Source organism: Peromyscus californicus, unplaced genomic scaffold (genome assembly GCF_007827085.1).
Source record: "Peromyscus californicus insignis strain IS unplaced genomic scaffold, ASM782708v3 Scaffold_4__1_contigs__length_199733344, whole genome shotgun sequence".
NCBI classification, from domain to species: domain Eukaryota; kingdom Metazoa; phylum Chordata; class Mammalia; order Rodentia; family Cricetidae; genus Peromyscus; species Peromyscus californicus.
The window spans coordinates 77,855,812-77,868,745 of NW_026294562.1; the positions used below are offsets into that span (position 1 = coordinate 77,855,812).

The 12,934-nt window shown below is 49.1% G+C and overlaps 2 protein-coding genes across 8 annotated transcripts in view; one reads left to right on the top strand and one right to left on the bottom strand.

Annotated features, from left to right (window-relative positions):
* The window catches only part of Katnip (katanin interacting protein), a 174,088-nt gene extending 173,509 nt beyond the window's left edge, over positions 1–579 (bottom strand). For 5 of the 7 annotated variants that reach the window (XM_052763270.1, XM_052763266.1, XM_052763265.1 and 2 more), the window contains exon 1: positions 252–490. Coding sequence is in view for 5 of the 7 variants with exons in the window: in XM_052763266.1 (XP_052619226.1) it covers positions 252–417 (166 nt within the window). In the remaining 2 variants the exon portion in view is untranslated. Of the gene's footprint in view, positions 1–251; positions 491–518 lie in introns of those variants that run through there. The other 2 variants (XM_052763268.1, XM_052763269.1) reach the window with 2 other exon arrangements.
* Positions 580–746: 167 nt separating this feature from the next.
* Gtf3c1 (general transcription factor IIIC subunit 1) overlaps positions 747–12,934 on the top strand; it is a 67,591-nt gene continuing 55,403 nt past the window's right edge. The window contains exons 1-5 of the mRNA XM_052761646.1: positions 747–1,028; positions 3,911–4,120; positions 11,129–11,305; positions 11,603–11,746; positions 12,467–12,563. Of these exons, the coding sequence (XP_052617606.1) occupies positions 808–1,028; positions 3,911–4,120; positions 11,129–11,305; positions 11,603–11,746; positions 12,467–12,563 (849 nt within the window). The 5' untranslated portion in view covers positions 747–807. The remainder of the gene's footprint in view (positions 1,029–3,910; positions 4,121–11,128; positions 11,306–11,602; positions 11,747–12,466; positions 12,564–12,934) is intronic.

Below are 12,934 nucleotides of genomic sequence, written 5' to 3' on the forward strand. Positions count from 1 at the left end.
TTTGACTTGGAGCAGGCAAGTTGCTTGCCCTCCTGGCCTCAGTTCCCTTGTCTGTAAAACGAATAACGATCCCAAAAGAATGCTGTGAAACGTGTCCTTGTAAGAAGTTGTAGAAGCCCTGGCTCCGAATAGTTAAGTACTGAGTTAACACGAGTTACCAACAACAAACAGCAAAGCACATAAAGTATTCCCAGCCGTTTCCTTCCACTCCTGATGCCAGTAGCTGACATACTCCCAGAGGGCACGCTTACCTCCAACCAATTTCCACATGCCCAGTGCCCATCCCAGGACCCCCGCGATCCGCCTTGGTTCTCCCCAGCGCCAATCTCTTCCCTGTCCCCACTCCCGTGGTCTGAGAGGACTTCCTACAGGATCACTCCCCAGCCGCGGTCCCCATCCCACACCACCAGGCACCATCTTGGGCCGGAGGCCCTGCGGCCTGATATTCTGCCCCGAGACGCCTCCGAGGGATGAGGGGACAGCCGCCCGACCTCCCGGCGGGGCCCACGGACACTAACCGTCCATCCCTAGAGGCGGCGGTTCCGGGAGCCCGAACCGGAAGCGGCCCTGACACTGTTTGCAGTTCCCCTGGTTACTACGAGGTTCCGGACCAATGGCGAAGAAGCTGCGTTCATTGAGCCCGCCTCCGGATCTCGTGACGTCACGACGGAGCGCTGGGACTTCCCCTCAGCTCTGGGCTACTGGCCCCCCTTCCCCAGGCCGCCGATCGCTGCGCGCAGGCGCGCTAGGCCCGGACCTCGGCGGCGAGGTGCGCAGGCGCCCCGGGCGCTGCTAACTGAAGCGGCCATGGACGCCCTCGAGTCGTTGTTGGACGAGGTGGCCCTGGAGGGGCTCGACGGCCTGTGTCTGCCCGCGCTGTGGAGTCGCCTGGAGTCCCGCTCGCCTCCCTTTCCCCTGATACTGGAGCCCTACACGCAGGAGTTTCTGTGGCGGGCCCTAGCCACGCACCCGGGCATCAGTTTTTACGAGGAGCCGCGAGAGCGACCCGATCTGCAGCTCCAAGACCGGTCAGCCACCAGGGTGGGGTGGGGGCTGAGAGCCATGAGGAGACGGGGTGCAGCGGTGCAGAGCGCCTGCCCGGGACCGAGGGACGGGGGGGGGAGGGGCGCGGGGGGGCGGGCTAACCTGGGCTCCCTGCGCCCTGGCAGGCCCAAGAGTGATGAGCTGGGGGAGGGGGGCAACCACTGAGACCAAACTGTTTCCCAGTGTGTTGAGAGAGTCAAAGAGTTCCTTTAAGTTGGGTGGTAGAACCGGAGCACGAAAGTGGTTGAAAAGTGGAACCAGGTGAGGTCCTTCAGGGACCTTTAGGGAGCGTTCGTTCTGAAAGCTAAGGCAACTAGAGGTCTGCACAGCACCAAACATAGCCGTGAACGAATAGCTGAGGCGTGTTGGGCTCTTGCCTTAAGTGGGTTCTGGTCCCAGACCCAGTTCTGGAAGCCACAGAACTCAGATCGGGTACGGTGATCTGTGAGCAAGACACTGTTGTCTTTTCGCTTTTCAGAGGAGGAAACTGACCACAGAGAGGTTAAGGGATGTGCACAGGATTCAGGAGTTGCTAAGTGCACTTTTACCTTCTGTTTATCCGTCCTTCTCCAGGAGTAGATAATGTTCTAAACAAGAGTTCTACCACTGAGAACACCTTTAGCCTCAGCCCACCCCTCTTCAATGTTAACATTAAGAAATGGCTGACTATATAGTCCAGTGTGGCATCATACCCTCCTGCCTCTGCACCCGAGCACTTGGATTGCAGGCATGCCCCACCATGCCTGGTAAGTCGGAACTCTTTATGCAGGTCAGAGGAGGTTCCCAGAGGTAATAAGGAGCCAGACAAGACTTAAAGGTTATGATTTAGGCAGCCACTTGGCAAAGAGTGCTCTGAACAGACAACACCAAGTAGGACAGCCTAACAGAAGGGAGGCTCCATGTGCCTGGAGTGTGAGCTGGGAAGAATGGGGGGTAATAGTGCCACTGACACGTGCTTGTCGTGGGGTGTGACTGAAGGTATTCACAAGGTGCAGAAAGTTCTATAACACCCTCAAGAGGTGTGTATTGTGAAGAGGGAATGAGGCTCCACGGGGTTAAGTGGTCAGGGTCATCAACTAGTAAAAAAGATTCCAGAACTTGAATCCAGGAAATCTGGGGCCAGGATCCTCTCTGCCCTTAACCAGATTTGACTGAGAGGGAGCCTATGATTATTTAATCCACTTGAAGAAGCCGTCCTTTACCATAAAGATAATAGGAAGTCACTGAGTAAGACTAGTGGCTGAGTGCAACCGAGAGACCCAGCCATAGCCTCTCAGAGACTGGTTTGTCATGGTGGGGATGGGAATAAAGAGAACATGGGATCAAGACATACCAGGTAGCCAGGTATACTGTGCCACATGCCTGTAATCCCAGCAGACTCAGGCAGGAGGATCTGAATTCAAGACCAGCTTTAGCTACATGGTGAGAACCCATGTAAAAAAACAAATAAAAAGACATGTTTAGGAAGACAGTCTAGATATTTGGTGACTGGTGATGTGGAGTGTGGAAAGATGGAAATGGAGGTCCACGTACTCCGTGTCTGTTGCTGAGACACCTGAATGAACACTAATCCCCTTCACTGAATGGTGGACACAGAAGAACAGTGTTGAGTCTGAGGGAGTTACTAACTGTATTGTGAGTCTCCTTTGAGTCTAAGAGAAGCCTGTTTAGTAAATAGAATCGGGTGGGTTAAACAGCCAGAGGGAGGGACTAGGCTAGACCTTTGTGAGTCATTCCTTGCACTTGGTAATTAAGAGATCATCCCTAGGACTGTGTTGTGATTGGACACCTCCCTAAGCTACACCTACATTTCAAGGCTGGATGGAGGACGCAGTGCCTTCAACCAAGATTAAAGTGTGGGTGGAGGAGAAAACAGGCCACAGTATGCCCTGGAAGACCTGAAAATTGAGAGTTAAATAGGACAAAGTTTACAGAAAGGACAAGGGTTTTAAAAAAAAGTTTTAAAGTATATATGTGGCGCCTCAGCTGCGATAGAGAAGGGTGCCAGCCGGGCTCCAAAGGCAAACAATACCTTACCTTAGTTTACCAGCTTCAAGAATGCAGCTTAAGATGCTTGCTGATAAGAGGCAGCTGAGAGGGTGTACTAGGCTCCAGGGACTTGAGGGGAGGCAGGGAAGCAGGCTTGGGTGGAATTGGAGCAACTATTGAAACCATAAAAATGGATAAGGGAACTGGAGAGATGGCTAAAGGGAGAAAGCTGTCCGAGGAAGACAAACGGGGGTCAGGGGGGGTGGCGCGGGGGCGGGGGGGCATCTAAAGACCAGGAACTAGATCTGGAGGGAAAACAAAGGCTCTGGCCAGGAGACTGGATCAGGTCTCCGGGGCTGGGTGGATTGGGATCCTAGGAAGGTCTTGTTCTCTGTGATAGAGAGATAAGAACCTGGGCTAGAGGTGTAGCTCAGTTGCTTTGAGCCTTACAACTGTATAAAGCAGGTATGGTGGAATTACACCTGTAATTCCAGCATGTGGAGGGTGAAGCAGGAGGATCAGGACTTCGAGGTCATTCTTGGCTGTATATCCTTGCTTAGGATACATGAGTCCCTGTCTCAAAATGAAAGAAAGAAAAAACCTGCTTGTCAAGATTAGCGGCAGGCCAGGCTTGGTGGTGCCTGTGTGTAATCCTAGCACTCAGGAAGCTGAGGCAGAAGGATCAAAAATTCAAGGCCAGTTCAGGCTGCACGGTTGTATTGTCTCAAAAAGAAAAAGACTGTACCTGTGAGTGACTCGACTGAGTGTCTCTCATCTCTTCTCCCCTCTGGTCTCTGCAGGGAGTTGGTGGGAGATGCCAGGTGCATGTTATCGATGAAGCTGAGTTAGAGCTTCATGTATGTGTTTTCCTCCCTAGATATGAAGAAATTGACTTGGAAACTGGAATTCTGGAGTCCAGAAGGGACCCGGTCACTTTGGAGGACGTCTACCCCATTCACATGATCTTAGAGAATAAGGATGGCATCCAGGGCTCCTGCCGATACTTTAAGGAGAGGAAGGACATTACCAGTAACATCAGGACCAAGTGTTTGCAGCCTCGTTGTACGATGGTAGAGGCCTTCAGCAGGTAATTGACTCACATTCTCAGCCGTCCCTTGGTGCTGGGTGCTCTGCAATCAGATGCAGCATCTGGTACATCTTCTCAATGTCTGCCAGAGCTTCCTAGGCCTCCACCTTCATACCACCCCTGAGGTCTGGCTTCTGAGTTCAGTGGTCCTGACTTCCTGTCCTTTGTGTCCACAGCCCTAGAACAGTTGGAGCTGGGGTAGCCAGCCTCTGCCCAGCACTTTTTGCTCTTGTCCTAACTCTGTCCTGCACGCCCTGCCTTCCCTTTACGAGTTCTCAGTCACTACGTTCTTCCACAACTGACCGGTCCAGACTGCCATTTTTCTAAAGTGCTCAACCATGGTCCACCTCCTTCCTGTCTCCAGGTCAGGGAGAAGCTGCCTTTATGAACTCTGGGATCTTGCACACTGCCCTCTCCTCTTTACCTGAGGCCATCAGGTTGATCTCTCCCTGGTTGCAGTATCCAAGACTGTGGTCGAGATATGTCTTTCTCCTTCCGCTCCTGTAACCCCAGCTTCCGTGCCTCTTCCTCTCTCCCACTGTCTGTTTGCTCTTTCTCTGGATTTTTCACTTCTGCTCACATTCTGGGGCTTTTTCCTGAGCACACTGACAGGCTCACCCACCTGGAGACTACCACTTTTCTTCACCCCATGGTGTCTGTCTTAGAGTGAGCTTTTTGGAAGAGACACGGGGTTCTCTGGGTATCCATCTTCCCCTCCCTCTCACTCCTCTGCTCCATGCAGATCTGACTCTGGCCTAACACTATCACTCCCAAGGTCCTAACCAGCAAGTCTGTAACTCCTGAGGGGGAACATTGGAGGTCCTAGAAGCTTTGGCCCCAGGGCTCCCTGCAGTCTTCTGTTTTCCTCACTGATGCTCACCAGCTTTTGGTGGACTCCCCTGGCCCTCGTGCCCTGTCAAGGATTGGCTGCTCCCACATGTCTCGTGAGGTATTTCAGTAATGAGTCCCTCAGACTCTGGGGTTGTTTCCTTCACCACAATTGTATTTCTCACTCTCATTTCTTTGTCCTGTTCAGAGGTGTGCTCATGAGCCAGGCTGTCTCTTCTAGGCCCCTTCTCTCTGTGACATGCTCACTCGGTTGTCTGTCACGTCCTACTGCCTTATCTTTCTACATTTGTCTCCAGTAATCCAGAAGTCTCTCACCGCATTGGCTCAGTCTCTCCTCCACCTTCTATACTGATGGGAGGTCTTTCCTAAGATGAAATGTGATGGATGGATGGTCTTCCCATTGCTTGGGGCCAGGGTTTTGAACTAGCCACATCATCCACAGATTTGTTTGCTCAGATTGAGGTTGTATTTATTTTAGAGATTACTTCATCTCTAACATCTAAAAACATGAATTTGCAGTATCTCTTCGGGGGTGAGGGGAGGACCCCACAAGATTTAGCTATATGAAAGACCAGTTTTTAAAGGCAGCATAGGCCACAGTCCCCTTCAGATGAGCTGGGTACCAGCCACTCATTTTCACACCAGCGGGCTTGTTCTTATTTGCCACCTGATGTGTTTACTGTGGCCCAGAGGCCCCTTGTGACCTTGTCCCTGCTCTCTCACCTAGTCACCCTCATGTTCCTGTTTTCCCTGTGCTTCAAGTGGAAGTTGCCGGCCCCCCTTGTTTCTGAAAGGAAAGGTGTGTGTTGTTCCTGTGCTTCGAATGTTCTGCCCTCACACCAGCGCCCCACCCCAGCTTCAGCTGCATCCCTCACCAAGTGTTTTGGTTGCCCAGGCACCATCAGATAACTCTGGTGGTCTGTTGAGGAAAGAGTGGCACAATGAACATTTAGGGCATTTGGGTCTCCAGAATTTGACTATGTGTGGGAAGGTCACAGGTAGAGCTAGCAGAAGCCATTGAATTGGGCCAAAGTCACTTTAAGTGTTCATTGGCAGCATTCTTCCTTACCAGGAGACCATTGGCTCAGCAATGGCAGAGTCTCTTCACTGTGCTCAACAGTGAGCCTCTCAGGTCTCACGTGTGCTCGGCACAGTTAGTACTTGTCAGTGCAGTGCTGGCTGTTGGGTTTGAAGCTGTGTTATCAAATTGGGGTTTCCAGCCATGTTGACCTTGTTAGCTTCCCTTAGCTGTCTAGTTGATGGCATGTACCATACTCCAGCCATGCCACCCTTGGCCTTCTAGAGCAAGCCTGCCCTGTCCCTGGGCATGGTCTGCTTCCTTGCCCTTCTCCCTCCCACCTCCCTGCTGGCCTCAGAGGGTTCTGAGACTGTGGTGTGCACTCATTTGCTGACCACATAGATGCCTTTCGGAAGCTCTGGAGTTAGAGCCCCTGATGTGACTGTTCATTTTCTGGCTTTTCCCTGTGAGCTCTTTGAAGGTAGATTCTTTTATTATTTATTGTGGTGTCCTGACTCCTTACACTCTGCCCAGCATCAGACACCAGAATGGTGGTCACAGTCCACAGATGTGCAGTAGCAGGAATCTTGGGACCAGCAGCTGGGCAGTTCTTAATGCAGACAAGATCAGGCATATCCAAGTGGTATGGCAGTCAGTCCTTAACACGGGCTGTTGTCCTGATGGTAATGAAGGATGAAAATTGAACAAGATTGAATAAGCAGCAAGCTTGTTTCTCTGTTTGCAGTCTTTTATCCAGCTGGCCTCCTGTAGTTTTTCTTACTGAGCCTGTTTTGGGGGAAAAATGGCTTAGGTCTAAGTCTTTAAGGACAGACTGTATAGACGTCAAACATGTTAGACCTTACATGGTAAGAATACAACCTCTTTTTTTTGTTGTTACTTGGAGAAGTGAAATCATCTGGCGGTGCAGGAGCATGGAAAACTGTGACTGAGCAGAGCACTTGGGCTGCTAAGACCTCGAGGACAGATGTTAGTAAACAGTAGAACAGAAAAGAGCTGCAGTGGCTCTAGAGGAAAGGGACGGGTAGCTGTGCTTTCTGTAAATCTGGGAGAGGGCAGTCCTCCAGCTCAGCTCAGTCACACGGAGCCAAGCTGTGAGTGCGGGCTGGGTCTCCCTGCAGCTGGACCAGAGCGTGAACAGAGCACCTCAGTCTGCAGTGGTGGGCAAGGTGGCAGTGATACTTAGCTGGAGTGTGATGATGCACAGTGTGTTGGCTGCTTTTCTCCCCGGCCGAAAACATCTTAGGAAGGATTTGTTGGTCATGGATTGAGAGGGTACACTTAGTTCCTCATGTTCAGAAAGGCATGGCAGGATCATGAAACAACTGTGCATATCTTGACGAATCATGAAACAGATGGATGCTGGTCCTCAGCTGCCTTTCTTCTCATTTCCTTTTTGTTCAGGACACTAGCCTGGGGATGATGCAGCCCACATTGTTCAAGGCAAGTCTTCCCCACTCAGGTAATCCTCTAGAAAAGAGCTCACAGACACACTCAGGTGTGCTTCAGTAATGTGCTGGGTACTAATTACCCCTGTCAAATTGACACTTGAAATTAAAAGTTAAACTGAATCACACTCTGGACCCAGAGGCCCCAGCATGAAGTGTGATGGAGGACAGAAGGGAGCATCAGACCCTCTGGAGTTACAGGTGGGGTCTGGGAACTCAAAACATAGGTCTTCTATGAGAGCAGCAAGAGCTTTTTAACCACTGAGCTGTTTTTCTTCAGCCCTTTCAGTATTCTGCTTGAGATGTCTTGAAGGGCCTTGCTAGAAAGTCTTTGGGTCTCCTTAGGACATTATTGTTCATAGCACATCCAGTGGTGGGAAGATCTAATGTTTCAGTAGTGGAGTCAAAAATCAGACCCCTGCTTCTTTGCCCACGTGGCATTCTCAGCCCTGAGGCTTACTAGTGTGGCTCACAAGGTAGTCCTTCATTTACAGGTACCCATGGAGCCTTACTCTGCAGACATTGTTTTGAGAATTAAGTGTTGGGGCTGGAGAGAGAGATGGATCAGCAGTTAAGAGCACTGTCTGCACTTCCAGAGGTCCTGAGTTCAATTCCCAGCACTTAAATGGCTCACACTGGCTAAAACTAGTCTCCTGTTATCCGATGCCCTCTTTTGATGTGCAGATGTACATGCAGACAAAAGATCCATATACATAAAATAAGTAAATCTTAAAGGAAAATTGAGAGTGCCACATCTTTCCCAGGTGTTCTACTTAGCTTCTCTATTAGTAGAAGCACCGTGACCTTTTGAGGAGAAAGGATTTATTTGGCTTACACTTCCCAATCACAGTCTATTATTGATGGAAACCAAGGCAGGAACCTGGAGGCAGGAACTTAAGCAGAGACCTTGGAGGAACACTGTGTGCTGGCTTGCTCCTAGGGGGTTGCTCAGTTTGCTTTATTTTAATTTTATGTATATGAGTGTTTTGCCTTAAGTATATGTACTGCATATGTAGTTGGTGCCCACAGAGGTCAGAAGAAGGCATCAGATCTCCTGGAACTGGAGTTTCAGATGGTTGTGAGTCTGCATGGTTGCTGGGAACCAATCCTAGGTCTTTTGCAATTCAGTTTGCTTTTTTTCTTTTATTCATTTTACATATCAACCACAGATCTCCCTTTCATCCCTCATTCCACTCCCTCTCCTCCCCACCTTTCCACACCCAGCCCTCATCCCCTCCTACAACAGGGTAAGTTCTTCCATGGGGGGACAGCTAAGCCTGGTACAATCAGTTGAGGCAGGACCAAGCCCCTCACCGCTTTATCAGGGGTGAGCAAGTTGTCTGATCATAGGTAATGGGGTCCAGAAAGCCATCTCATTCATCCGGTTTGCTTTCTTACATAACCAGGACCACCTGGCCAGGGCTGCTCACAGCAGGCTTGGGCCCTTCTACATCATCATTAATCGAGATGTACCACAGACATACCCACAGGCTAGTCTGATGAAGACACTTCTTCATTTGAGGTCTCTCTTTCCAGATGGCTAATCCTGCAACTACCCAGGCCCCAAACCAGGATAATATGTTGACCCACCCCAACATCACCCCATCTGTCATCTGCTGGAGCATGGGGAGTAGGAATGGGGTCAGCCCTGTAGACCCAGGGCTGCAGAATCTCAACAGCACAGGGGGGCAACAGGATGTCCTGGGAAAGTCCCAGGGGAGGGCTCAGCTTTTATGATGTAGCAGAAACCAAGGTCCTCGAATCAGACCAATGATACTTTGCGATGAACACCTACATGTAAAAACGTATGGATGAAGGGGTTTGCTGTGTGACTTACTGTCCCACTGCAGCTTCTATGATGAGATTTTTCCCTTTCTCTTTTTTTATTTCCTTTTTTTCTCTTAAATTTTACTTTGTTTTATTCTGGTGGGGGGGATGGGTAGGATCAAGAGACATGATGTGAAAGACACAAAGAATAAATAAATAGAAAGTTAAAAAAAAATCCAGCCAGGCGTGCACTCGGGAGGCAGAGCCAGGCAGATCTCTGTGAGTTCGAGGCCAGCCTGGTCTACAGAGCGAGATCCAGGACAGGCACCAAAACTACACGGAGAAACCCTGTCTTGAAAAACCAAAAAAAAAAAAAATCCCGATGATTAGCAGTCCAAGTTCTCTTTTAAAAATTCAGAGTCTCTTAACTGTGATTCTGTTAAATCCAAAGTAAATTACATCCTTTCTTATTTCAAAAGAGAAGAACTAAGGCACAGTTACAAACATATCAAATCAAAATCAAAATGGAACAGTGTACAAAGCTCAGTGTCTGTTGCTCATGATCTTCTGGGCTCCAAAGGCCTAGGGCAGTCCAGCTCTCCCTGCAGCACATGTGACTTCTAGATTCAGACCAGGCACACTCCACACCTGCCACTGTCATTGGTGGTTGTCTCATAGTCCTTGCATCTCCAGTGGGGTATCCATTGCATTAAGACTGCACCATCACCAATGATATTCCTTTCAGAGATTCCAACCGTGTCATGTAGTGCCAATTTAGGACTGTGACCTCTGAGTCCTGGGCTTTCCAATGCAGCTGAGGCTACAACTTCACCAGTGGCCTGTCTGGGCCTCTATTTAAGGAGACTGACCCTGCCACACAGTGCAAAACCTCAATGTTCTCCATGACCCCTTCATGCCTTCAAAACCAATACGATGTGGGATACTTACACACTGAAGTTCAGCTTCCAGCTTGGGATGCAGCCTTGGACCCCTCTGGACCACTTCTGTGTAATTGCTCTGAAGCAAACTCCCCAAAAGATTTTGCCTAAGTGATTTTTTTCTTTTACTTATAAATCACAGCTGATTTCTCAGCCCCATTTAGCCAGCATCTCTTCTCCCAGTAAATCCAAGGTTTTACTTCCATGAATTCCTAATCCAAAATATTACATGAATGGTCCCGATAGTCTTTGCTTCCCTCTGAAATTTCACAAGCCAGACCTCTATTGTCTGAATTGCTGTTAGCATTGTCTTCCAGGTTCCCACAACAGCCCATTTAACTCAGAGTGCTCAATGGCTTTTCTGCCCAATGGTCCAAATCCTCCACCTTTCTCTCTCAAAAATAGTCCAGGACACAGAAGCCACATGGTCAGTTCCGTCACAGCAACACCCTGTTCCTGGTACCAACTTGTGTTCTAGTTTGCTCCTGTCACTGGGTTCACACCAGGTGAACAGCTCACAACCTGCCTGCAATGACAGTACTAAATAAAGGAGACAGTGTTACAGAGGCTGTTACAGGAGTACTGAGTACTCTGAAGAAACTGGGCATGGTTGGGGTGGGGTTAGCATCTTCTGGAAGCCTAAGGAGTTGATTGCTGAACTGTGATGTTAAGGATGAGATCAGGAATTATCTAAAGGTCCATGAGAACCACAGCCAGGCAGTAACTTTGGGGCTGTGTCAAGAAGGAGGCCCTTGTGGATCTTCAGTCAGGGTGCTGTGGTGGTAAGCAATGTGGATGTATCTTGGCAGCCGATCTGTCCAGCTTACAGAAGTTCTGACTCTGAATTTGTGAAGCAGACCTGGGGTGCTGTGAATGTCTCAGAATAAGCAGAAACAACAAAAGGCCCTGCTTTCTTGTGCTCTGGTTTCCTTACAGTTGTACTGATTCTGCATGTGGTTGTGACTTGCAGGTGGGGTAAGAAGCTCATTATTGTGGCCTCCCAGGACATGCGCTACCGGGCCTTAATAGGCCTGGAGGGGGATCCTGACCTGAAGCTTCCTGATTTCTCCTACTGCATTTTGGAGCGCTTAGGCCGGTCCAGGTGGCAAGGGGAGCTGCAGCGAGACCTTCACACCACCGCTTTCAAGTAAGAGCCAGCCTAGTGTCTCCACTTGAAATTACAAGGCCATTATATGCACCCCAAATGCAAGGGCCTGTTGCCATGTCTTCCACCAAGGCATGGCTTTTTATTCTAGGCCATTCCCTCTTGTGACTTTTCTCTTAAGCTAACAGGCTAGATAGTGTAAGTGTGTGTGTGTGTGTGTGTGTGTGTGTGTGTGTGTGTGTGTGTGTGTGTGTCTGGTATTTATGTGCGAGTGAGAAACTGCATTATGAGGGTAAAGCTACCAGTAAAACAAACTGGATGACACTCTCTCTTCTGCAGGGTCGACGCTGGGAAGCTTCATTATCACAGGAAAATTCTCAACAAGAATGGGCTCATTACAATGCAGTCACATGTGATCCGACTACCTACTGGAGCCCAGCAACACTCCATCCTCCTGCTTCTGAACCGCTTTCATGTGGACAGGTGCGGTTTGTAGAAAACAAAGTATTCGACTGCTTACGTGTTGTAACTAATTGCATTGTACTTTTAAGATTCTTAAAGGCCAAAAGCTAAACTTTTCAGAAAGATATTTTATGTTTGTTTCTGATGACAGTATGTCCTGCTTATTTAGAAAGCTTGGCTGAGGCTTTCTGAATACAGAAAAGAAAGGGAAAATACAACCCAACAAGGAGTCAAGCCAAGCTGCCTCTGGCTAGCTGAACTGGCAGAATGGCTCCTCCCACCCTTCTCAGACATAGGCTGCATGAGCATCAGCTTCCTTGGAAGCTGTTATCTTGGAAGCATGTATCATGACACATCAACTTCATGTTACAGGGGAGGTGGGCAGTGGGTCAGTAGCACTGGGGGGGAAAGGGAGCCAGAAGTGGAAACAGGAGAGGCTTGATGGAGTGAAAGGAGCACAGCAGATATACAAAGATGCTTCTAGTCTTGGGCCTGGATTTTGGAAAAGCCTTCCTCATGAAATAACCCCCACTCCTCTTCAAGACAGAACTTGAGAAGCCCCCTTACCTTTAAAGTGTTATTCAAAGCTAAGGAGGTTTAGAGAATCCTTGCATGATATTTCTGCCCTGGGGTCTGGTTTGTACACTGTCACTATAACTTTGGACATGAATTGTCATCTCTGAAGATCAGCTGGTCTGCAATGCTAGGCTCCAGCAGGTGACTTGCTGGTATCTCTTACAGGAGGAGCAAGTATGACATCCTCATGGAGAAGCTGTCTATGATGCTGAGCACACGGAGCAACCAGATTGAGACTCTGGGAAAGCTGAGGGAGGAACTGGTAAGCCCATGAGGTTGGGCTGGGTAGGCAGCTGCAAGCTATGCACCATCTGGGGAGCTTTGAAAGGTGCACTGAAGACTTGCCACCCCTCCCAGAGCTCAGCAAATGGCCTTTTCCTTTCTTTTTTATTTTTGCAGTGCTGGGAATCGAACATTAAAACTTGCTAAGCATTTTACCACTGAGCTATATCCCCAGCCCTGGCCTTTTCCTTTCTTTTGCACAGTGAGAAAATGCTGTTTTTATTTGAAATTCTTACTTCATTTCCTCTGGGGTTTGCTCTCAGACCCACCGTCATAGTTCATGTGGGATGGTAAATTTTGACATTTAGATTTTCTTTCATCTTGAAACTTGTAATTTTACTCCCAGTGGTT